The 27,307-nt window shown below is 41.4% G+C and overlaps 1 protein-coding gene across 2 annotated transcripts in view; it reads right to left on the reverse strand.

The window, feature by feature from the left end:
* Window positions 1-27,307, reverse strand: part of LOC139373347 (low density lipoprotein receptor-related protein 12) — a 37,093-nt gene that overhangs the window by 4,067 nt on the left and 5,719 nt on the right. The window contains exons 2-8 of one of the 2 annotated variants that reach the window (XM_071113760.1): window positions 21,629-21,685; window positions 12,971-13,106; window positions 12,676-12,884; window positions 7,991-8,193; window positions 5,334-5,512; window positions 1,051-1,281; window positions 618-839 (exon numbers count right to left, since the gene is read on the reverse strand). In XM_071113760.1, coding sequence (XP_070969861.1) covers window positions 618-839; window positions 1,051-1,281; window positions 5,334-5,512; window positions 7,991-8,193; window positions 12,676-12,749 — 909 coding nt within the window. In that variant the 5' untranslated portion in view covers window positions 12,750-12,884; window positions 12,971-13,106; window positions 21,629-21,685. The remainder of the gene's footprint in view (window positions 1-617; window positions 840-1,050; window positions 1,282-5,333; window positions 5,513-7,990; window positions 8,194-12,675; window positions 12,885-12,970; window positions 13,107-21,628; window positions 21,686-27,307) is intronic. The other variant, XM_071113759.1, reaches the window with a different exon arrangement.

Genomic DNA, 27,307 nt, shown 5'->3' on the forward strand with positions numbered 1-27,307 from the left:
CACCCATTGACAACAATACGGACGAGATCAGAAAATGAAAGTAAGTCCTGCTTTGTGGCATTTCCGCAAAGCCTCTGATATACCAATCGCACTATATATTTGTGTGCGTGTAGATATTGTTGTACTTCTTCGATAGAGCCATTGGATGTCTTTCAGCGGATTCATTCCGATATATACACACGATGACACATCAGAAATACTACAGCTATGTGTTGGCCAGTGCTTCCTGCTCTGGTCCCGTCGTGCATTCGGTATGAATGCTGGATCTTGTGGTACACTATGAGCAGAGGAATAGACAGGAAGTCGAATCTTCCTAATTCTACCAGTGAAATGAAAATGAGCTTGTTCTAGCTTGTGGCGAGGAGATTTTTTATGTTTATGAAAAACGTAACGTTGTTAATATGCTATATACAGTGGCAGAGATAAGGCTAAATGTCACTTTAAATAAACAAGATTGTTTGTTTAGATATTTTTTTTTTAAAGCCTTTCTCCCGCGCAATAAATAAGAAGCTAGTATGCAACGACGGAAAACTATTAATTGAATCAATCGGCCCTAGCAACCAAACCAATAGCAACTAATCGATTTGGAGAAACTTGGGTTGAACTCATGCGCCTACCTGGTAGGTGACATTGAAGCCCCTTGCCGCATTGATCTTGTCAGCGTAGAAGTGAACGCGCAGCTGGCCCGAGGACGAGACCACGGCCATGGGGGCACGGGAGTCGAAGGCTGTGAGGACGCGGAGTAGACGGCGAGGGTTCTCTTCCAAGCCGTCGTACACCTTGACGTAGTCCCCATAGCCCGTCCCGTCCAGCTTGAAGTCCATGAAACGCAGGATCACCTGGAATCAGTCAATTAAATAATTAATTAATGATTTTAAATACATAGTCTGCGTCTGGTGAGCCTTTGTCAAAAATTGTTTACCATAGCGTGTCATTTCAGACAAACCCATAGTTGTCTCAGCCATGTGAATACTGTACAATAATACACACATGCAAAAAAATCATTGAGGATAAAAAAAATAAAAATCAACAGTCCTAGCTACATCCAACCTTGCGGTGGTCGCCTGTGTCGATAAGCCAGGTGCAGTTGCTGCCTGGTGGGTAGAAGTCAGGGTAGTTGGGTGAGCTGAAGGTGCCGTAGAAGTTCCGCAGCCACTCGCCGCAGGTAGGCACGTCACAGTCGATCTCGTCACCAAGGTCCTGGCAGTCGATGCTGCCATCGCATTTGAGCGACTCGTGCAGGCAGGTGTAGACGCGGGTGTAGCGGGAAAGGCAGGGAAACTGAATGATAATTGTATTAATTAATAATATTAATATTATTTTATTTGACAAATGTAAAATACATATAGTTGTCTTGGCCATGGGAGTACAACAAAAATTGTAGAGGATTGAAAACAAAGTCTATAAACGTATTTTCAATTGTGGTCCTTGCTTTTATCAAGTGGGCAAAATAATGGACAGCTTGTGCAAGATTGTCTGTACACTAGACACCCCATACTCACTTTATATTAAATTAAATTGGATAATACATACAGAAAGTATTCACACCCCTTGACTTTTTCCACATTTTGTTGTGTTACAGCCTTAATTTAAAATCGCCTAAATTTAGATTTTGTGTCAAGTGGAATTATGTGGAAAAACATTTTCTACGAACTAATTTAAAATGAAAAGCTGAAAATGCTTGAGTCAATTAGTATTAAACTCTTCTGATATAGCAAGCCTAAATAAGTTCAGGAGTACAAACGTGCCTAACAAATTACATAAGGTGCATGGAGATCACCTATTGGTAGATGAGTAAAAATACTGACATTGAATATCATTTTGAGCATGGTAAAGTTATTAATTACCCATTAAATATACCCAGTCACTACAAAGATACAGGCGTCCTTCCTAACTGAGGTTTCCTACCTCTTCAGAAACTCAGGAATTTCACCATGAGGCCATGGTTACAGAGCTCAATGGCAGTGATAGGAGAAGTCCCATGGGGCTCAGTTCGTAGAGCATGGCGCTTTCAATGCCAGTGTTACGGGTTCGATTCCCACAAGGGACCAGTACAAAATAGTATGAAAAATGTATGCACTCACTCCTGTAAGTCAATCTTGAGAAGAGTGTCTGCTAAATGTTAAAAATGTCAAACTGAGTTACTCCACAATACTAACCTAAATGGCTGAGTGAAAGGAAGAAAGCCTATACCAAATAAAAAATATTCCATGACATGCATCTATTAAAATAAAAATGCAAAAAATGTGTGAAAGAAATATACTTTTTGTCCGGAATACAAAGTGTTATGTTTGGGGCAAATCCAGTACAACACATCACTGAGTACAACTCTTCATATTTTTAAGGGTGGTGGTGGCTGCATCATGTTATGGGTATGCTTGTCATCGGCAAGGACTAGGGAGTTTTGGGGGGGATAAAAATAAATGGAATAGAGTTAAGCAGACAAAATCCTATAGGAAAACCTGGTTCAGTCTGCTTTCCAACAGACACTGGGAGACAAATTCACCTTTCAGCAGGCCAAATATACAGGAGTTGCTTACCAAAATTACATTTAAAATTGGCTTGAAAATCTATGTCAAGGGTAAAACATTGAGGGCCTCCCGCATGGCTCAGCGGTCTAAGGCACTGTATCGAAGTGTTAGCTGCGTCACTACAGATCCTGGTTCGATCCCAGGGCTGTGTCGCAGCCGGCCGCGACCGGGAGACCCATGAGGCTGCGCACAATTGGCCCAGCATCATCCAGATTAGGGGAGGGTTTGGCCGGCTGGGTTGTCCTTGTCTCATTGCGCTCTATCAACTCCTGTGGCGGGCTGGGCGCAATGCATGCTGACAAGGTCACCAGTTTCCTCCGACACATTGGTGCGGCTGGCTTCCGGGTTAAGCAAGCATTTTGTCAAGAAGCAGTGCGACTTGACACAAAAATTGGGAAGTAAAAGGGCAATAAATAAATAATTAAAGACTGTAAAATGGCTGTCTAGCAATGACCAATAACCAATTTGACAGAGCTTGAAGATTTATACAATCCAGGTGTACAAAGCTCTTAGAGACTTACCCAGAAAGAGTCGCAGCTGTAATCGCTGCCGAAGATTATTCTAACATGTATTGACTTAGGGGTGTGAATACTTACAGTACCAGTCAAATGTTTGGACACTCCTACTCATTTCAGTGTTTTTCTTTATTTTGACTATTTTCTACATTGTAGAATAATAGTGAAGACATCAAAACTATAAAATAACACATATGGAATCATGTAGTAACCAACAAAAAGTGCTAAATCAAAATATATTTTAGATTATAGATTCTTCAAAGTAGCCACCCTTACCCTTGATGACAGCTTTGCACACTCTTGGCATTCCCTTCAAGAGGTAGTCACCTAGATTGCATTTCAATTAACAGGTGTGGCTTGTTAAAAGTTAGGTAAAAGACCAAGTCCATTTTATGGCAAGAACAACTAAAATAAGCAAAGAGAAATGACAGCCTATCATTACTTTAAGACATGAAGGTCAGTCAATCCAGAGTTTCTTCAAGTGCAGTCGCAAAAACCATCAAGTGTTATGATTAAACTGGCTCTCATGAGGTACGCCACAGGAAAGGAAGACCCAGATTTACCTCTGCTGCAGAGGATACGTTCATTAGAGTCACCAGCCTCAGAAATTGCAGCTCAAATATATGTTTCAGAGTTCAAGTAACAGACACATCTCAACATAAACTGTTCAGACACTGCGTGAATCATGGTCAAATTGCTACAAAGAAACCACTACTACAGAACACCAATAAGAAGAAGAGACTTGCTTGAGCCAAGAAACATGAGCAACGGACATTAGACCGGTGGAAATCTGTCCTTTGGACTGATGAGTTCAAATTTGAGAGTTTTGGTTCCAACCGTAGTGTCTTTCTGAGACACAAAGTAGGTGAACAAATGATCTCTGCATGTGTGGTTCCCACCGTGAGGCTTGGAGGAGGAGGTGTGATGGTGCTTGCTGGTGACACTGTCTGTGATTTATTTAGAATTCAAGGCACACTTGAAAAGCATGGCAACCACAGCATTCTGCAGCGATATGCCATCCCATCTGGTTTGGGACTATAATTTCAACAGGACAATGACCAAAAACACACCTCCAGGCTGTGTAACGGCTATTTGACCAAGGAGAGCGATGGAGTGCTGCATCAGATGACCTGGCCTCCACAATCCCCCGACCTCAACCCAATTGGTTGGCGCCCCCCCCTTGGGTTGTGCCGTGGCGGAGATCTTTGTGGGCTATACTCAGCCTTGTCTCAGGATGGTAAGTTGGTGGTTGAAGATATCCCTCTAGTGGTGTGGGGGCTGTGCTTTGGCAAAGTGGGTGGGGTTATATCCTTCCTGTTTGGCCCTGTCCGGGGGTGTCCTCGGATGGGGCCACAGTGTCTCCTGACCCCTCCTGTCTCAGCCTCCAGTATTTATGCTGCAGTAGTTCATGTGTCGGGGGGCTAGGGTCAGTTTGTTATATCTGGAGTACTTCTCCTGTCCTACTCGGTGTCCTGTGTGAATTTAAGTGTGCTCTCTCTAATTCTCTCTTTCTTTCTCTCTCTCGGAGGACCTGAGCCCTAGGACCATGCCTCAGGACTACCTGACATGATGACTCCTTGCTGTCCCCAGTCCACCTGGCCGTGCTGCTGCTCCAGTTTCAACTGTTCTGCCTTATTATTATTGGACCATGCTGGTCATTTATGAACATTTGAACATCTTGGCCATGTTCTGTTATAATCTCCACCCGGCACAGCCAGAAGAGGACTGGCCACCCCACATAGCCTGGTTCCTCTCTAGGTTTCTTCCTAGGTTTTGGCCTTTCTAGGGAGTTTTTCCTAGCCATCGTGCTTCTACACCTGCATTGCTTGCTGTATGGGGTTTTAGGCTAGGTTTCTGTACAGCACTTTGAGATATCAGCTGATGTACGAAGGGCTATATAAATACATTTGATTTGATTTGAATTGAGATGGTTTGGGATGAGTTGGACCGCAGAGTGAAGGAAAAGCAGCCAACAAGTGTTCAGCATATGTGGGAACTCCTTCAAGACTGTTGGAAAAGTATTCCTCGTGAAGCTGGTTGAGAGAATGCCAAGAGTGTGCAAAGCTTTCATCAAGGCAAAAGGTGGCTACTTTGTAGAAACTAAAATCTAAAATATATTTTGATTTGTTTTAACACTTTTTTGGTTACTAAATGATTCCATATGTGTTATTTCACAGTTGATGTCTTCACTATTATTCTACAATGTAGCAAATAATAAATATAAAGAAAAACCCTTGAATGAGTAGGTGTCCAAACTTTTGACTGGTACTGTATGTAAATGAGATACCTGGTTGAAGGCACAGGGCTGGAAGGAGAATGCTGCCGAGGGGTTGGGCTGGACGCACAGCTCCTCGTCAGAGTTGTCACCACACTCGTCCATGGTGTTGCACTTCCACGACTCCGGGATGCACTTTCCGTTGGAGCAGTGGAACTGGTCCAAGTCGCAGCTGATCATCTCTGATTTTCCTGAAATTAGGAATATTAGGAAATACTAGGACTGTGGCGGTCAGGAAAGTTCCGTCAGCCGGTGATTGTCAAGCAAATATCTGTCGGCCTCAAGGTAATTGACCGTTAATTAACATGAACACGTTTTGCATCTCCTGGCTTCCACACATCCCTGCCACTGACACAGACCTTTGGAACATGTACATTTAAAAAAAGTATCATAAATACATGTAATATGGCCTACATCTTCACAATAAATCCATTATTAATTTTAAAATGGGTCTAAAGAAGCATGATATGAAGAAAATGTCCTTATTTAGGTCCTGATCTGGCTATGCCAAATGGCTGTGGGCTACACTAGTTCATTTAGCAGACAAGATTTGCTTAGGATTCCGTGGCATTATTTTATAGTGTATGAAGAATACAATTGAACAAAGCTGAATAAAATAGAAAGGACATTTTCTCCAAACAATTTGAGGGAGTGCACGCGTGCGCGGCTATTCTGTGTTGAGGGGTTAACAAAGAAATACCTATTCCTATATGCTTAATTTAGAGTTATTAGTGTAACTTCAATTCTACAAATGTTGAAATATATGTTTTGACTTTTAATACATTGTAAGGCTGCATGCTGTGACTCTAATGATGATTTGAAAAAAGTAGCTTGAAAGGCATGAGCTCTGCTTTGTTTCTTGAGCAGGCTGCATACACATTACATCAGTCTTTCATTCACAATTTGACAAGCACTTGATAATGCTTATAATTTCACGTCGGCAATAAATATTCCAAACAGTCTGGTACAGTTGTGGGATGCGAAGGGTAGCCCAGTGGTTAGAATGGCAGGGTAGCCTAGTGGTTAGAGCGTTGGACTAGTAACCAAAATGTTTCACGTTCAAATCCCTGAGCTGACAAGGTACAAATCTGTCGTTCTGCCCCTGAACAGGCAGTTAACCCACTGTTCCTAGGCCGTTAAAAAAAACTTGAAACTCACACACTGCTTGCTTGGGTCTGCCAGTTAGGCTCTACACCCCTTGTAGAGCGGCTTAATTTTAAGAAGTTATTTGGCCACTTTAACCTTATTTGGCCATCCAAACCTTATCAAAATATATAGGACTATGGGCTAGGCTACATGAGGTGTGATACTAACCTTATTAAAACATATAGGACTATGGGCTAGGCTACATGAGGTGTGATACTAACCTTATTAAAACGTATAGGGCTTTGGGCTAGACTACATGAGGTGTGATACTAACCTTATTAAAACATATAGGGCTTTGGGCTAGACTACATGAGGTGTGATACTAACCTTATTAAAACATATAGGGCTTTGGGCTAGGCTACAAGAGGTGTGCAATTATGATTTGAAAAAGTTGCAAAAAAATGCAGTTTCTTATGCTGGGCATCATTCACAAGTGATATTATATCATTCACAAGTGATAGGCTAATATTGTCACCCATCAGACTATTCTTGATTTAATCATGTCTTTACATATACTAAATAATATATGTGTGAAATTTGTTTTGATTTAGAATGGACCATTATCATGCACCTGTATCGAAACAGGGACAGCGGGGAAAAATACATGTCATCTATGGACTTAAATAGTGAATGGAGAACGCTTTTCCCCGTGGTTTATTTTCATGCCAGCCAGGTAGGCTATACTCCTATTGTAAAGATAAACAATGTGCTTAATATTAGGAAAGTTGAGAAATAAATATAGTAGGCCTAGCCTTTAGAAAGCTGATGGGATCCTCCTCTTTAGTAGAGGCCATCACTCTGTTTTCTCACGCAATTGCATAGCCTATAGAAATGTTACGCAACATGAGCTCATGGGCTCTCATGAAGTGTTTGGTTCAATTTTCTGAAACATTTGCATTGATGTCAGAGTGATTAGAGGAACAATATAGTGCTGACTACCAGGTAGGTAGCAAGTTTGGTAGGCTACTATATGACCAGCAGCCGCATCAGAGCTTGGAGAAGCCTAATTACCGTGACTAAATGGTCACATGGAATTTGACTGCCTTCATGACTCGCGACCGCTGCTGTAGCAGAAATCTGGTCACCGCAACAGCCCTAGGGGAAATACCACCATTTAATGCAGTGTGGGACCATTTAAAAATGTTTTACCATTAGTGACAATCAAGCGATTGTGGTATCATTTAGTTAAATTACGTACAATGATAGTGTTTATTGATCAAGCTGTGCACCATCAACATTATATCAGCAGAATCAATTTCTTCATACGTTCATTTATAGACGTGCACAGTTCGTGAGCCTCTGATCCTCTTGTCTTTTTACACATTTGAAAATCCAATGCTTGGAGACAAGAGAGAAAAGCATAGAAAGAGGACAAAAAAACTAAAAGCTGCTTTCTCTCTTTTCTCTTGGGGGTAGGAACATCCTCACCACCAGTAGACATCTGTCCACATGTCATCTCTGATCTGACCGTACAGTAGCCCTTGATACAGATATAAATAGCATGACTCTGCGAGTGGTGCTACCTGTTATATAAGACAGCCTGAAGCCCTTGCCAGTCATGATGTCGTCTGAGTGGAACTTAATCCACACGTGGTCCTGGGAGGAAATGTAAGGGGCTGGGATGGATGAGCCACATGCCCGGTAGCCGTCCAGGTTCTTGTAGGTGCTAATGGAGATCCAGTCCAGGCCGCAACGGTGGGAGCTCTGGATCTCAAAGTCCTGGAAACTGCGGGGAGAAATGGCAAAGGGTTAAAAGAGGTTTCCCGACAGTAAAAACCATTCATGTACTGTACATTTCACAATTTAGTAAGTTAAAGATCGAATCCGCATTTTGGGAAATAGCACCACTGTTCGCCCCAGCGTCTTTGTTATTGTTTTGTTGATGAAACAATGGAGTGGGCGGTCAAGCAGCGTGGTAAAATAAAATGTGCAGTACATATTCGGCTGTTCTATTGCGCGTGCATTGATGATCGCGTGTTCGTTGTTTGCCGTAACTTGTTGAAATATCCCAAAAGGACGTGGCAGGTCCACTAATTAAGGACTCTAGCTTTAGAGACACTCTTATCCAGAGCGAATTACAATAAGTGCATTCAACTGAAGTAGGTAAGAAAACCACACATCTTGTCGAAGTCTGTAAATTGGATGTCACCGATATGAGCGACTTTCATAGGGTACATGCTGTAAAAAAGCAAACAGTTGAAAGAAGTTTCCCAACAATAAAGATGATCAATGTATTTCCCTGATATGACTAGTTGACTTTCCTCCAGGGTTAGAATACAATGGATGAGACATAACCAATAACTGAACTGCTTTCATAAAAAATAGAGTAAAACCACTTATATTACTAATGTGTAGAACCATGACTTAAGTATAAACACTACTAACCTATTACTAACACATTCGCTAATTTAGTGGATTTATCAAGTGTTGTTTGCATGCAAGCCCTTGTTGCCCATTAATGGTCATTGATAGATTGCATTTTCTGTTTGTTCTTAACCACTAAACAGGGTCTATTTCTGTGCAGGTAACCATGGACACAGCACTGCCATAAAGAAAAGGCAAGTTACTGTCAGCACTCTGATCGGTGCTCATCCAGAGGTGGCGTTCCTAGTGGCCAGGGACTTTAATGCAGGGAAACTTAAATACATTTTACCTCATTTCTACCAGCATGTGCAACATGTGCAACCAGAGGGAAAAAAACTCTAGACAACCTTTACTTCACACACACAAAGATGTGTACAAAGCTGTCCCTCGCCCTCCATTTGGCAAATCTGACCATAACGCTATCGTCCTGAAGCAGGAAGTACCAGTGACTCACTCAATACGGAAGTGGTCAGATGATGCAGATACTAACCTACAGGACTGTTTTACTACAGGACTGTTTTGCTAGGAGAGACTGGAATATGTTCCAGGACTCTTCAGATAGCATTGAGGAGTACACCACAACCGTCACTGGCTTCATCAATAAGTGCATCGATGACGTTGTCCCCACAGTACGTACAGTTGAAGTCGGAAGTTCACATACACTTAAGTCAATAAAGTGTCGCTTTTCAACCACTCCACAAAAATCTTGTTAACAAACAATAGTTTTGGCTAGTCGGTTAGGACATCTACTTTGTGCATGACACAAAACATTGGGGTCAATTGGCTAATTGACATCATTTGAGTCAATTGGAGGTGCACCTGTGGATATATTTCAAGGCCTAACTTCAAACTCTTTACTTGACATCATGGGAAAATCAAATGAAATCAGCCAAGACCTCAGAAGAAAAAATGGTAGACCTCCACAAGTCGGATTTATCCTTGGGAGCAATTTCCAAACGCCTGAAGGAACCACGTTCATCTGTAAAAACAATAGTACGCAAGTATAAACACCATGGAACCGCGCAGCCATCATACCACTCAGGAAGGAGACACGAGGTCTCCTAGAGATGAACGACTTTGCGAAAAGTGCAAATCAATCCTAGAACAACAGCAAAGGACCTTGTGGCAGTATCATGGCAGTATCATGTTGTGGGGGTGCTTTGCTGCAAATCAAGGTCCCTGGATTTTTTTTTCTCATTTTGTCTGTCATAGTGTAGTGTACCTATGATGAAAATGACATGCCTCTCTCATATTTTTAAGTGGGAGAACTTGCACAAATGGTGGCTGACTAAATACTTTTTTGCCCCGCTGTATATTCGTACGGTCACTGTGGGGATGACGTCATCGATGCACGACCAGTCGCGGAAAAAAATATTGGCACTCTTGCACTTTTTTCAAATATTGCACCATTTCTTCCAGAAAACGGTTGAAATTAAAACATATTTTGGTATCCACATATGCATGTCTTTGGTGTGCAGTTGAACAAAACCAAAAAATCGGAATAATTTACTAAATCTTAGATAATTCCACAAAGAAATCCTAAAATGGCCCTGACAATATTATTGGCACCTTCTAGAAGTAGTTAGAAATAATTAGATTTCAAGCAGGTGATTCTCATTTACTTTGGAATTGAACTCACCTGTGGTGAATGGAAGGTGCCTGCAGTAAAAAAATATTGTATTTATCATGTTTGAATAGAGAAAAAGACTCATTGTCCTGTTTTGTGTCACTGTGTGTACCACACTGAGCATGGACAAAATAAAGAAAACCAGAGAATTATCTGAGTAGGTCAGACACAAGATTGTCCATGCTTGGCAACAATCTCAAGTTCATCTCCAGAGACCTTGATGTTCTGGTTTCTCCTGTACGTAATGTTATCAAGAAGTTTAAGGCCCTTGCCACTGTAGCCAACCTCACTGGACGTGGCAACAAGAGAAAACTTGATGGAAGACTGCAGCGAAGGATTGTTCGAATGGTGGAGAAAGCACCTCGATCAACTGCCACACAGATTCAAGCTGACCTTCAGACACGAGTTTCAACTCGCACCATCCGTCGCCAACTCAATGAAGGAGGTTATATGGTAGGAGACCCAGGAGGACCCCACTGCTGAGAGAAAGACATAAGAAAGTCCGATTGTAATTTGCCAAAACACATCTGAACATGCCAAAATCCTACTGGGAGAATGTTCTGTAGAAAGATGAGACCAAATTAGAGGTTTTTGGTAAAGCACACCATCTCTATGTTTACAGAAAACAAAATGAAGCTTTCAAAGAAAAGAACACCTTCCCTACAGTCAAACATGGAGGTTGAGTGATGTTTAGGAGTTGCTTTGCTGCCTCAGTGTGCCTTGAACGTGTGCATGGCATCATGAAGTCAGGTGAATACCAAGGTATTTTGGAGCGCAATGTCGGACCCAGTGTCAGAAAGCTGGGTCTCCGTCGAAGGTGATGGGTCTTCCAGCTGGACAATGACCCCAAACACACTTCAACAAGCACAAAGGAATGGTTCAAGACAAAATGCTGGACTGTTCTGAAGTGGTCATCAATGAGTCCATATCTAAATCCTGTGGAGAGATCTGAAAACAGCAGATAGGAGAAGGCACCCCTCTAATCTGGGAGAACTGGAGCAGTTTGCCCAAGAGGAGTGTGCCAAACTGACTGTACAGAGGTGCAGGAAGCTCATCAATGGTTATAGGAAGCGTTTGATCGCAGTTATTCTGACCAAAGGCTGTGGTACCAAATATTGAGTCTAGAGTGTCAATACTTTTGTCAATTTAAATGGATATATTTTAAGTTCTGAAAAAACAAAGGTTCTGTAATATTAACAGTGAAATAAAGAATTGTGGAGACCAAATACTTTGTTCAATTTCAACTTATTTTTAGGGAAAATTGTGAGTTACTTGAAAAAAGAGCAAGGGTGCCAATATTTTTGGCCATGACTGTATTGATGAATCTGGTGACTGAGGTGGTAAACTCCTCAATGCCATTGGAATAATCACAGAACATATTCCAGTCTGTGCTAGCAAAACAGTCCTGTAGCGTAGCATCCAACCACTTCCATATTGAGCGAGTCACTGGTACTTCCTGCTTTAGTTTTTGCTTGTAAGCAGGAAACAGGAGGATATAATTATGGTCAGATTTTCCAAATGGAGGGCAAGGGACAGCTCTGTACACATCTTTGTGTGTGTGAAGTAAAGGTTGTCTTGAGGTTTTCCCCTCTGGTTGCACATGTTACATGCTGGTAGAAATTTGGTATAACTGATTTAATTTAAGTTTTCCTGCATAAATGTCCCTAGCCTCTAGGTACGGCGCTTCTGGATGAGCATTTTCTTGTTTGCTTATGGCCTTATACAGCTCGTTGAGTGTGGTCTTATTGCTAGCATCGTTTTTTTGTGGTAGATAGATGGCTACGAAAAATATAGATGATAACTCTCTTGGTAGATATTGTGGTCTACAGCTTATCATGAGGTACTCTACCTCAGGCGAGCAATACCTCAAGATTACCTTAATATTAGAAATTGCGCACCAGCTGTTATTGACAAAGACACACACCCCCCTCCCCTTGTCCGAACGTAGCTGTTCTGCCCTGCCGATGCACGGAAAACCCAGCCAACTGTATATTATCTGTGTCGTCGATTAGCCACGACTCGGTGAAACATAAGATACTACAGTTTTTAATGTCCCGTTGGTAGGACAGTCTTGAAATGAGCTCATCCAGTTTATTATCCAGTGATTGCACGTTGGCTAATAGAACGGATGTTAGGGACGGGTTGAGAGGGTCGACTAAAGTGTTCTGCACCTTGCTTAGGGCCCCCAGTTACCCAACCCCCATATGGGCCCCCTACCTCCTCTCTTCCCCATCTTCTGATTGAGTGCAGGTTTCTGTAGTTGGCGGTTGCAGAAAAAAACATCTCTGCATTTTCCCCACCTCAAGTGCCCCCTACGAGCTTGGGCCAGGAGGAATCAGCCCCTGCATTAATTAGGCCCTCTTATCGTGTGGGCAATGTATGCATCCAGCTAGGCTGAGGAGGGTACAGACTGAGGCAGGGAGCTACTGAAGGAGGAGAGGGAGAGAGGTTTCAAAGTGCAGAGGGAGAGAAGCGGTATAGATTGTGGAGAGGAGATGGTGTAGAGCTCTACCTGATGGTGATGATTTCCCCAGGGTTAGCCCTGATGTTCCAGCTGCAGTTGATCCTGGAGGGGTACTGGAAGGGCCAGCCAGGGCTGGTGATCACTCCACTGGATGCCCTGATCTGCTCTGCCACATCTCCACAGGCTGGACACACACACACACACACACACACACACAAACACAGACAGGCGTGCGCACACACATACACACCCACGCAGACACACAAATGAGCATTTAAAGTGATAATTTCAGGCCGGTAGTTTTCAAAGTAGTGCTCTCAAGCCAAAACGGTTCACCAAAGATTGTGTTCCACCTTACATACAGTTGAAGTCGGAGGTTTACATACACTTAGGTTGGAGTCAATAAAACTATTTTTCAACCACTCCACATATTTCTTGTTAACAAACTAAAGAGTTGGCTAGTCAGTTAGGATATCTACTTTGTGCATGACACAAGTAATCTTTCCAACAATTGTTTACAGACAGATTATTTCACTTATAATTCACTGTATCACAATTCCAGTGGGTCAGAAGTTTACATACACTAAGTTGACTGTGCCTTTAAACAGATTGGAAAATTCCAGAAAATTATGTCATGGCTTTAGAAGCTTCTGATAGGCTCATTTATTTATTTTATTTCACCTTTATTTAACCAGGTAGGCTAGTTGAGAACAAGTTCTCATTTGCAACTGCGACCTGGCCAAGATAAAGCATAGCAATTCGACACATTTTTATTTTATTTTTTTTATTTTACCTTTATTTAACCAGGCAAGTCAGTTAAGAACAAATTCTTATTTTCAATGACGGCCTGGGAACGGTGGGTTAACTGCCTGTTCAGGGGCAGAACGACAGATTTGTACCTTGTCAGCTCGGGGGTTTGAACTCGCAACCTTCCGGTTACTAGTCCAACGCTCTAACCACTAGGCTACCCTGCCGCCCCACATACAACAACACAGAGTTGCACATGGAAATAACAAAACATACAGTCAATAATACAGTAGAACAAAAGAAAACAAAAACTCTATACACAGTGAGTGCAAATGAGGTAAGTTAAGGCAATAAATAGGCCATGTTGGCGAAGTAATTACAATATAGCAATTAAACACTGGAATGGTAGATGTGCAGAAGATGAATGTGTAAGTAGAGATACTGGGGTGCAAAGGAGCAAGACAAATAAATACAGTATGGGGATGAGGTAGGTAGATGGGCTGTTTACAGATGGGCTATGTACAGGTGCAGTGATCTGTGAGCTGCCAAGACAGCTGGTGCTTAAAGCTAGTGAGGGAGATATGAGTCTCCAGCTTCAGAGATTTTTGCAGTTCGTTCCAGTCATTGGCAGCAGAGAACTGGAAGGAAAAACGACCAAAGGAGGAATTGGCTTTGGGGGTGACCAGTGACCAGTGAGACATCATTTGAGTCAATTGGAGGTGTATCTGTGGATGTATTTCAAGGCCTACCTTCAAACTCAGTGCCTCTTTGCTTGACATCATGGGAAAATCAAAATAAATCAGCCAAGACCTCAGAATGTTATTTTTAGACCTCCACAAGTCTGGTTCATCCCTGGGACCAATTTCCAAACGCCTGAAGGTACCACGTTAATCTGTACAAACAATAGTACGCAAGTATAAACACCATGGGACGATGCAGCCGTCATACTGCCCAGGAAAGAGACGCGTTCTGTCTCCTAGAGATTCATGTACTTTGGTGCGAAAAGTGCAAATCAATCCCAGAACAACAGCAAAGGACCTTGTGAAGATGCTGGAGGAAACAGGTACAAAAGTATCTATATCCATAGGAAAATTATGTGGATATATTGAAGCAACATCTCAAGACATCAGACAGGAAGTTAAAGCTTGGTCACAAATGGGTCTTCCAAATGGACAATGACCCCAAGCATAATGGCTTAAGGACAACAAAGTCAAGGTATTGGAGCGGCCATCACAAGCCCTGACCTCAATCCCATAGAAAATTTGTGGGCAGAACTGAAAAAGCAAGGAGGCCTACAAACATGACTTAGTTACACCAATTTTGTCATGAGGAATGGGCCAAAAATTCACCCAACCTATTGTGGGAAGCTTTTGGAAGGCTACCCAAAACATTTGACCCAAGTTAAACAATTTAAAGGCAATGCTACCAAATACTAATTGAGTGTATGTAAACGTATGACCCACTGGGAATATGATGAAAGAAATAAAAGCTGAAATAAATCATTGTCTCTATTATTCTGACATTTCACATTCTTAAAATTAAGTGCCGATCCTAACTGACCTAAGACAGGGAATTTTTACATGGATTAAATGTCAGGAATTGTGAAAAACTGAGTTTGGCTAAGGTGTATGTAAACTTCCGACTTCAACTGTATGTGTATCATGTCATTGTTCTCGAACCCTGCACTGTGCACAAAGAGAGTAAATTAAACAGATGTGCTTGGATCCACTATGCAACCTCATTGGACAATACTGGGCTGACCTGATCCCGCCTAACATTTTTAACTTGCAACCTAATTGGGCATGATTCCACCTGCCAATAAACATTGTCCATCATGCTAGGTTGCTGTAAGCTACTGATTTTCTATCACACTTTGTGGCATGGTCGGAAAAGACTAGGGCAAAATATAATAACATCTGAGGACCTTCAGAATGTATTCACACCCCTTGACTTCTTCCAAATTTTGTTGTGTTAAAAGTGGGAATAAAATGTATTTAATTTTAATTTGTGGTCAACAATCTATATTAGTAGATAGGTAATGTTAGAAACAGCTAAGATTTTTGCACACCTGGATTGTACAATATTTGCCCATTATTTTATTTTTTTATTCTTCAAGCTCTGCCAAGTTGGTTGTTGATAATTGCTAGACAGCCATTTTCAAGTCTTGCCATAGATTTTCTACACAGAATGTACAAAACATTAGGAACACCTGCTCTTTCCTTTCCATGATTTAAGCCCTATTCGCATGGGACTAATCCTACTAGAGAATGTCAGTAGTTATTAGCCCAGCATGTCCATTTTTTTAGTGGACGATTCGGACGGAATTGGTTTTACCAAACTGCCGCTGCAATTCTTTTTTTTCCCTCATTCATTGGCTCTCCTGGCGTGAAGATAATTCAAATATCTAAGGATAGCCTAATATTAGCCTACAGTTGAGAGAAAGTCAAAATAATTATGCATATTATTAAGAACCATGAACTGTAACCTATCCAGACATGCTGACGTGTACGGAAATTTAGTAATTCATTGGCACAATATCGTCCACTTCATCTTTTAAAAAGAGAAGTATGGCACTAGGAAAGTTGATATATAACAAAACAATGAATCTGAAGGACCAAAAAAAGCCAATACCGATTAATTGGAAGATTTAAGAAAGAAAATGTATTTGTAATAATGACAATAACAACAAAACTGAATGAACACTTATTTGAACTTAATATAATACATCAATAAAATCAATTTAGCCTCAAATAAAATGAAACGTTCAATTTGGTTTAAATAAATTAAAAACAAAGTGTTGGAGAAGAAAGTAAAAGTGCAATATGTGCCATGTAAAAAAGCTAAAGTTTAAGTTCCTTGCTCAGAACATGAGAACATATGAAAGCTGGTGGTTCCTTTTAACAGGAGTGTTCAATATTCCCAGGTAAGAAGTTTTAGGTTGAAGTTAAAATAGGAATTATAGGACAATTTCTCTCTATACGATTTGTATTTCATATACCTTTAACTATTGGATGTTCTTATAGGCACTTTAGTATTGCCAGTGTAACAGATTAGCTTCCGTCCCTCTCCTCGCCCCTACCTGGGCTCGAACCAGGAACACATCGACAACAGCCACCCTCGAAGCAGCGCTACCCATCGCTCCAAAAACCGTGGCCCTTGCAGGGCAAGGGAAACAACCACTCCAAGTCTCAGAGCGAGTGACGTTTGAAACGCTATTAGCGAGCACCCTGCTAACTAGCTAGCCATTTCACATCGGTTACACCAGCCTAATCTCGGGAGTTGATAGGCTTGAAGTCTTAAACAGCTCAATGCTTGAAGCACAGCGACAAGCTGCTGGCAAAACGCACGAATATGCTGTTTGAATGAATGCTTGCTTATTTATGCAATGTAATCAGGTGGTTAGAGAGCGTTGGACTAGTTAACTGTAAGGTTGCAAGATTGAATCCCCGAGCTGACAAGGTAAAAAAATCAGCCAAAATGGTCTCCAAAAATACAGATTTCTGATTGTTATGAAAACTTGAAATCGGCCCTAATTAAATCGGCCATTCCGATTAATCGGTCGACCTCTAATCTGAAGGCTATATGCATAGTACTTTGTTTTAAGCATCAAATTGTCCAGATGTTCTTACCCAAACTGGGTGCAGCACCTGTTCAACTCTGTAATATCCCTAAAAACAGAGGCGTTACAATTTGCACAGGATAATTATTATCTGAAGAGCTGGAAGTTTGCTGAAAAACAGTAGGTTTTTAGGGCTGGGATAATAACCTTCCTGCCAAGTAAAAATGACTGACATGGCAGATTTGAATGGGACTAAAATTACAGATGTTCTCTTCACAGTCCATGCTGTTCCATAGGGTGTATTTTTATTTAAAAAAAAAGAAGAAATCTGATTCAAATGCTTGCATCTGTTACCCGATGTGGATTTGGGTGTCTGAGTTGTGTGCTAGTAGTTTAAACAGACAGCTCTGTACATTCAGCATGTCAACACTTCTTACAAAAAACAAGTAGTGATGTCAATCTCTCCTCCACAAGCCACAAGAGATTGACATGCATATTATTAATTTTTAGCTCTCTGTGTAAATTCAAGGCCAAGCTGTGCTGCCCTGTTCTGAGCCAATTGTAAAAAGCCAGGAGCTTTTTTTCATAGTATAATTTCTTCTTCTTATTTAGTTTAGTCACGATTTCTCAATTTGCAGTACTTTTGCCAATCAGTTGTGCAGCCAGACTTATTTGCCTCAGCTCTCTCAACCATACAATTTGTATATTCTTCATCAATCCACTGGGATTTAACAGTCTTTACCGTCATTTTCTTAAATGGGTGCATGCTTATTAGTAACTGGATTAAGCAATTTCATAAATGTGTCAAGTGCAGCGTGTGGTAGCTCCTCATTACACACCACAGGCATACAAATATTGTTTATACCAACATAGGAATCACTACCAAACTTCTTGTATGACCTCGTGTGACTTTGGTTTTCCTAGATATTATTACTACATTGTGATCACCACATCCGATGGATTTGGATACTGCTGTCAAGCACATTTCTGCAGCATTAGTAAAGATGTGATCAATACATGTTGATGATTTCATTCCTGTGCTGTTTGTTAATACCCTGGTAGGTTGACTGATAACCTAAGTGTATGTAAACGTATGTAAACGTACGACTTCAACTGTATGCATGTTGATGATTTCATTCCTGTGCTGTTTGTAACTACCCCTGTTCAGTAGGTTGACTGATAACCTGAACCAGGTTTCAGGCACTGGTTACAGTTTGAAGCTTCTTCTTGAGTGGGCAGCTTGATGAAAGCCAGTCAATATTACAATCACACAGAAAATATACCTCTCTGTTGATATTACATACATTTATCAAGCACTTCACACGTTATCCAGATACTGACTGCTAGCACTTGGTCTATAGCAGCTTCCCACAAGAAAGGGCTTCAGGTGAGGCAGATGAACTTGTAGCCATATTACTTCCAACATAATTTAACATGAGATCCTCTGAGCTTTACAGGAATGTAGTTCTGAATATAAACAGCAACAGTGGTAGAAATACATACATTGGGATTTCTGTCTTTTCTGTTGATGTTATAACCATGTGGCTCAGTTGGTAGAGCTTGGCGCTTGATTCCCACGGGGGACCAGTACCAGAAAATGCATGAACTCACTACTGTAAGTGGCTCTGGATAAGAGCATCTGCTAAATGACTAAAATGTCAAATGTATGTATTGCTACCACTGTATCAAAAGGTATGATCTATTATCCATCTTCCTTATAAAACGTGTTTTGTTTACCAAAAAGCTGCAATAATGAGCTGCAATAATCACGTAGCCAGTTGTGAAGAGAAAGAATCCGGCTAAAGCATTCAATGACACGATTCAAAGAGGGCACAGGGCCAGATATGATGGGTATTTTATTAGTGTCTAGCAGAGAATCCATCAGCTCTTTGACATCCAGTTTCAACTGGTCAGAGCTGACTTCATAATGTCATTAAAACCCACATGGACTACAGTAGAATCGATGTCCATGTCCTGACGTAGTACATTCGGGAGCAGCTTAGTAATGTTGTTTATTTGCACCAGGAACAGTCATATTTCTTATGGAGCTGCCAAAATCATGGCTGGCGAGAAGGACGAGGAAATTCTCCCACTCCAACGCTTCACAGGATTCGGAGAACCCTTTAAGGATGGGCGAGAGGCAGGATATCTTAAGTCAGTTGCTCCCGGTGCCTGGTGCAGGCCCGCTCGATCCAGAGCAGGGATGGAAGGTTGCTGACACCGACATCGAAATCATAGGGGTAGGAGTAGTCACGGCGGCCGGGACACAGGTACCCCCAGCGACGAAGGTGCAGGAAGATCAGGCTCTAGGGCGACTAAACTATCAGTTGTTTGGATCTGCTCCAGGCCTGTCGTAGGGAGTGTAGCCTGCTTTGCGGCAGGCCGCTGTCTTCAGCTTCCATGGCTCGTAACATGCGACCATCATTGGATTTGCATGCTCCTCCTGCTGTGCTCCTTCGACTCTACTATCAGATGGGGGAGGAGAGGAAGAAGATGGCTCCCCTGGAGAGCGAACTCTGGGCAACACGGGCCAGTCGGACAACAACAAACAGCAAGGCAGAGATGCATCCAAAAAGTGCGAACACCGTCCAGCCACCGGCGTAGAAAAGGTAAACATTCCAATCTGCGTTTCCCCCAGTTTCTTACGTAGGTTTGGAATTTCTTTGATCAAGGAAACCACTTCAATCCTATAATCCTCGGCAAGCAAACAATTGGAACTCCGAGTGATTTGTATTTCTATTTACTATGGATCCCCATTAGCTGATGTAAAGGCAGAAGCTACTCTTCCTGGGGTCCGGCAGAATTAATGCAGTTATACACATTTAAAAACATTACAGAATTCACAACACACTAAGTGCGTGCCCTCAGGCGCATACTCCACAACCACATATCTACAACACAAAATCCATGTGTACATGTGTGTGTATAGTGCGTTATCATGCGTGTGTTACTTCACAGTCCCCGCTGTTCCCCGCTGTTCCAAGTTGCATTTTTACCTGCTTTTTAAATTTGATTCTACTGCTTTCATCAGTTACCTGATGTGGAATAGAGTTCCATGTAGTCAAAGCTCTATGTAGTACTGTGCGCCTCCCATAGTCTGTTCTGGACTAGGTGGCCGTGAAGAGACCTCTGGTGGCATGTCTTGTGGGGTATGGATGGGTGTCTGAGCTGTGTGCTAGTAGTTTAACTTTTTATAGCTGCAGGGGCAGTATTGAGTAGCTTGGATGAAAAGGTGCCCATTGTAAACGGCCAGCTCCTCAGTCTCAGTTGCTAATATATGCATATTATTATTAGAATTGGATAGAAAACACTCTAAAGTTTCCAAAACTGTCAAAATATTGTCTGTGAGTATAACAGAACTGATATTGCAGGCGAAACCCTGAGGAAAATCAAAACAGGAAGTGGCTTCTATTTTGAAATCTCCATGTTCCATAGCCTCCCTTTGCTGGATTTAAAGAGATATGAACCAGATTCCTTTTCCTATCGCTTCCTCAAGGTGTCAACAGTCTTCAGACATAGTTTCAGGCTTTTATTTTGAAAAATTAGCCAGAACGATAACATCGCGTCAAGTGGTCACATGAGTTTTGCTCACGCAACAGAGTTTGGATAGGTATTGCTTTTCCCTCTCCTACTGTGAAAGACATTTGCGGTTGATATATTATCGATTATATATTTTAAAAACAACCTGAGGATTGATTATAAAAATCGTTTGACATGTTTCTGTGGACATTATGGAAACTATTTGGAATTTTCGTCTGCGTTGTCGTGACCGCTCTTTCCTGTGGATTTCTGAACATAACACGACAAACAAACGGAGGTATTTTGGATATAAAAATAATCTTTATGGAACAAAAGGAACATTTGTTGTGTAACTGGGAGTCTCATGAGTGAAAAAGCTGTTTGCTTCTGAGGGCCTATACAGTACAAGTCAAAAGTTTGGACACACCTACTCAAGGCTTTTTCTTTATTTCTACTATTTTTTACTTTATATAATAATAGTTAAGACATCAAAACTATGAAATAACACAAATGGAATCATAAAGTAACCAAAAAATTTGTTAAACAAATCAAAATATATTTTAGATTCTTCAAAGTAGCCACCCTTTGCCTTGAGAGCTTTGCATTCTCTCAACCAGCTTCACAAGGAATGCTTTTCCAAGTCTTGAAGGAATTCCCAAATATGCTGAGCACTTGACTTTTTGGGAGCTTTTCCTTCAATCTGCAGTCCAACTCTGGTTGTTCTGTTCTGTTCATGCAAAAAGGCTATTCTGAAAGTCTGCTGTGGGCAACAATTGTAGTGTTTGGTTATTCGCAGACAAAAACAAAGGCTGAGTTGTAAGTTACTGCCTACAGCCTACAAGCTCAGAGATAATCATGTGATCTAGGCTAAATGAACTTACCATTAGAAATCCCCGATACATAAACGTTCTCGTTGTGCTGGGAGCAAACTGCAATTCCTAGAAAAGATGAAACAAACAAAAAAAATGTTATTTTCTAATGAATGATTGTGTGATCATGAGCTTTGGACTCATCTTTTGTGTAAACGGGGCTTATTCATAACTTTGGCCCTTCTGAGGCAAGTCCACTGGTTCTAGGGCAAATGCAAATATTGACCTATTGAATCAATGAAACCCAAGACTGACTTTAGACATAGGCTACAAACAACACGTCGATTAACAGGCAACTGAAATTACATCTGTAGTCTTGCAGCAGGAGAATTTGATAAGCTTTGAGACAGTGTGTAGGCTAATGTGTATGGGAACAACTGGCAGTTAGAGAGGACGATTACACTTGCCCAAAGTGTCACATGTAAACATTGGTCAACAACTGAGTGGAAAATAGTGGAAAGTGAAAAACTAACTAGGCTTAACAATCTTGCAGGTTATGAGTATCATAGAAAATGAAGAAAAAATGTATGACTGAAAGAATGAATTCTACATGCCTATAGAAATATATCGGCTCATGGAAGACTTGGCTAATGGAAGACTTGAAGTACTTGGCTGCCTGGCCCTAGGCTTATGCCATGTTATTAGCCAAGCTGTGAGCTGAGGGCATTTAGGCAATGTCGGGTGTGTGGTGCTGTGAGTGAGCAATAGAACAGAGCATCAATAATCTTCAGACAAACCCTCCAACATGTCCTAACAAAGGAAACAATGTTGTTAAACGACTAGTTTGACTACAGAACCACTGCTCCTTCCCTGGGGTAGCCTAGGAACTGACTAAACGTAAATAAGACAAGGTTTTTGTAGGACTGAATCATTTGACTACACAAACTAATTAGAAGTACTAACCTATGACATATTATTCTGAAAACTTCATCGCTCATGCCTCAATCAACTCTTTGAACTAAGGCTAGCCGCTACGCCTACATGCCCATTATGGATGGTAGTGGGGGGGGGGGGGGAAACACCTCAGTATGCATATTGCATTCATTTGTTAGTTGGGTAGTTCCACCTCAAAAAGCACAAGAAAGAGGGTTGACACCCCCCATCTCAGATTGTTATGAAATCGCTTCTGTTGTTAGAAACCGTTAAGATTAGCATTCCTGCAACATAATTTTGTTGAAATATAATTTTGGCTCAGAGAAATTAAGCTAATTGATTGCACCCAATTTGGCCATTTTATAGGATTCAGATATAATAGTACCTAACATCTGATTTGAATGGTCAAAAGCCACCCACGGACCCTCCACACCAATCTCCACCCCAACAACGAGTATATAGTATCAGTTCTTTATGTTTCACAAGTAGTATGGAGCTGCGGCTCTGAGTATCGGTTCTTCATCCTATGTCATGTGTTCTCAGTAAATTTGGTGATGTTGTTTTCCCCCAGTTCAGAGAAATTAGTAAATTAAGATGTTGGGTTTATGTCCCATCCTACATCCTGATATTACCCGGTTCTGACCACTATAATGGTGCTGTTCCTCCTATTAGGTGATTCTTTAAAGAACCCACCCCCTTTTTGTCAAAAGTGATAATTCACACAAATTACATATTGGTTTTCTTAACCTGTAAAGAGTCCATTGACCTGGTATGACAGCAGCACATGCTATGTAATTTGGGTGAACTATCCCTTTAACAATGGTGGAGATTATTTAAATGGGGCAGAAAACCAACAACTTCAATTACTAATTTCTCTGAGGGGGGAAGAAACATTACATTTCATAGGATGAAGAAGCAATATTCCGAGCCATATCTTCATACTACTTTTCAGCCATAGAGAACTGATACCATATACACTTGTTGCTGGGGTGGGATGTGGGGGAGTCCGTAGATGGCTTTTCAACACTCCTTTGGATTCCTCATGTCTAACTCATTGTTAGAAACAAAAGTTCGGTCCAAATTGGATGTTAGGTACTATAATTATTGAATATTATATTAATCCTATAAATTAAAATGCCAATTTTGGTGCTATCAATCAGCATAAGATCAAATGATATTTCAACAAAAAAATGTTTCTGGAATGTTTATCTTATGTTTCTAAATACAGAAATGATTCCAGAACAATCTGAGATGACAGGTGTTACGGCTTGCTGAAATGACATGGAACGACCCAGTTAACAAATGTGGATATAAATTTAATAGCTGCCTTTCACATGGGCTGAAATAACATAATTAGAAAGGTGACAACCCCCACAGAGCCCTGGTGCTGCTGATTAATATTTAAAGGTAACCCATCCAATGACAATCAAATCAAATATTATGTCACATGCGCCCAAATACAACGTGCGCAGACTTTACCGTGAAATGCTTGCTTAGGTACCCTTCCAAACGACGCAGTGGTTTTTTTTGTTACCCAGGTTAGTCTCATTAAGATAAAAATCTATTTTTCAAGATAGACCTGGTCCAACCAAGACAGCAACAGGGTGGAACAATGTTTAAGACTAAGATCAGACATAACTTAAAGACAGACACACTATAAAATGTATAAGCATATACAGTACATTAAAATGACAGAAACATAGAAGCATCATAGATAAACATCCTAATGACAATCACATTCCTCAGTCACGTGAGTGAACCAGACATTTAACCTCCTCCAAAGAACCAAGATCCTGGAGTTTCAAGCTGGTCTGGAGAGAACTGCGAGCCCAAGGAGAAGGAGTAACTAAAACCATTTTTGACATGATCCGTTCTGATTTTAGGAACCATTAAAACTAAGTAAGACCGTAACTGCTATTGTTTTTCTGGCCTTATCTATTAAGAGGGATAAAGCATCTGTTTTCCCAAAAAGGTTATAGACCATAGTATACCAATGTTTAAGTGTAGAGTCTACGAAGACCAGCCAACAGAACTACAGAGATCACAGTGATGTGTCAGATGCTTTTGGTTGGTAATAAACCTAAGAGTTGCATGATACATAGAATCAAGTGCCTTCAAATCAAATCCAAAACTTTGTCACATGCGCCGAATACAAGTGTAGACCTTACCATGAAATGCTTACTTACAAGCCCCAACAGTCCAAGAAGAGGTAAGAAAATATTTACCAAATAAACTAAAGTAAAAAATAATCAAAAGTGACACAATAACATAACAATAACAAGGCTATATGCAGGGTGTACCGGTACCGAGTCAGTGTGCGGGGGTACAGGTTAGTTAAGGTCATTTGTTCATGTAGGTAGGGGTGAAGCGAATGCATAGATAAACAGCAAGTTTTGATTAATTGTTCAGCAGTCCTAAGGCTTGGGGGTAGAAGTTGTTAAGGAGTCTTTTGGTCCTAGACTTGGTGCTCCAGTGCTGCCTGCCGTGTGGTAGCAGAGAAACCAGTCTACGACTTGGGTGACTGGACAATTTGATGGGCTTTCCTCTGACACCGCCTATTATATAGGTCCTGGATGGCAGGACGCTTAGCACCAGTCATGTACTGGGCCATACGCACTAACCTCTGTAGAGCCTTATGGTCAGATGCCGAGCAATTGCCATACCAGGTGGTGATGCAACCGGTCAGGATGCTCTCGATGATGCAGCTGTAAAGAATTGAGGATCTGGGGACCCATGCCAAATGGGTCTCCTGAAGGGGAAAAGGTGTTGTCGTGCCCACTTCACGACTGTCTTGTTGTGCTTGGACCATGATATTTAGTTGGTGATGTGGACACCAAGGAACTTGAAACTCTCGACTGGCTCCACTACAGCCCCATTGATGTTAATTGGGGCCTGTTCAGCCCGCCTTTTCCTGTAGTCCACAATCAGCTCCTTTATCTTGCTCACATTGAGGGAGAGGTTGTTGTCCTGGCACCACACTGCCAGTTCTCTGACCTCCTCCCTATATGCTGTCTCATCGTTGTCGGTGATCAGGCCTACCATTGTTGTCTTGTCAGCAAACTTAATGATGATGTTGGAGTCGTATTTGGCCATGCAGTCGTGGGTGAACAGGGACTACATGGGACGGGACTAAGTACACACCCCTGAGGGGCCCCAGTGTTGAGGATCAGTGTGGCAGATGTGTTGTTGCCTACCCTTACCACCTGGGGGTGGCCAGTCAGGAAGTCCAGGATCCAGTTGCAGAGGGAGGTGTTACAGACAACCAAAGCTTTAGTTACTAGACTATCATTTTACAGATGCATGTTGAAAACGTTTTTGGAAGATGTGATGGATCATATTCCCTTTATTTTGTTGTTCAGGGAAATCATGCTGTTTAATCAGCTTCTTGATATGACACATCTGTCAGATGGACGGATTAAATGCACACTAACAGGGATGTAAATACAAAATAAACGACTTGGCCTTTGTTATTTTATTGTAGCTTATTGACGGTATACTGAACACAAATATAAAACGCAACATGTTAAGTGTTGGTCCCATGTTTCATGAGCTGAAATAAAAGATCCCAGAAATGTTCTATATGCACAAAATGCTTATTTCTTTCAAATTTTGTGCACAAATTTGTTTACATCCCTGTTTGTGAGCACCATCACCTGACAGGTGTGGCATATCAAGAAGTTGATTAAACCGCATGATCCTTACACAGGTGCACATTGTGCTGGGGACAATAAAAGGCCACTAAAATGTGCAGTTTTGTCACACAACATAATGCCACAGACGTCTCAAGTTGAGGGAGTGTGCAATTGGCAAGCTGACTACAGGAAAGTCCACCAGAGCTGTTCCCAGAGAATGTAATGTTAATTTATTTACCGTACGCCGCATCCAATGTCGTTTTAGAGAATGTGGTAGTACGTTCAACCGGCCTCACAATTGCAGACCACGTGTATGGCGTTGTGTGGGTGAGCGGTTTGCTGATGCCAACGTTGTGAACAGAGAGCCCCATGGTGGCTGTTTGGTTATGGTATGGGCAGGCATAAGCTACGGACAACGAACACGAGATCCTTAGGCTCATTGTCGTGCCATTTATCCATTGCCATCAACTCTTGTTTCAGTATGATAATGTACACTATTTCTGGAAGCTGAACATTTCCCAGTTCTATTATGGCCGGCATACTCTGCAGACGTCACCCACTGAGCATGTTTGGGATGCTCTGGATTGACGTGTACGACAGTTGTGTTCCAGTTCCCGACAATATCCAGCAACTTCACAGAGCCATTGAAGAGGAGTGGGACAACATTCCACAGGCCACAATCAACAGCCTGATCAACTTTATGCGAAGGAGATGTGTCGCGCTGCATTAGACAAATGGTGGTCACACCAGATACTGTTTTTTTTTAATCATGACCTTTCTTTTTTTATATCTGCATCAAAAGATGCATATCTGTATTCCCAGTTAGGTGAAATACATAGATTAGGGCCTAATTTATTTATTTAAATTGACTGATTTCCTTATATGAACGGTAACTCAGTAAAATCTTTTAAATTGTTTCATTTTGCGTTTATATTTTGTTCAGGACATTTTTGGCTATTGAACTTCAGTAAAGTGAAGTGGATCAACACCCGGTAACATATTTATGGTAAAATAATGACATCATGGGTCCTTGATCTGTACTATACAGATATGCATAATTATGAGGTCCTTTCTATTAACTAGGGTACCAGTGAGGATTTCCTACACTGGACAACTTGTTTCAGCTGTTGACAAGTCAATGTGCCGTTTTTTTTTCTTCACGTCATTCATTACATGAAGATATAAG

This window comes from Oncorhynchus clarkii, chromosome 18, assembly GCF_045791955.1.
Source record: "Oncorhynchus clarkii lewisi isolate Uvic-CL-2024 chromosome 18, UVic_Ocla_1.0, whole genome shotgun sequence".
Taxonomy (NCBI): Eukaryota; Metazoa; Chordata; class Actinopteri; order Salmoniformes; family Salmonidae; genus Oncorhynchus; species Oncorhynchus clarkii.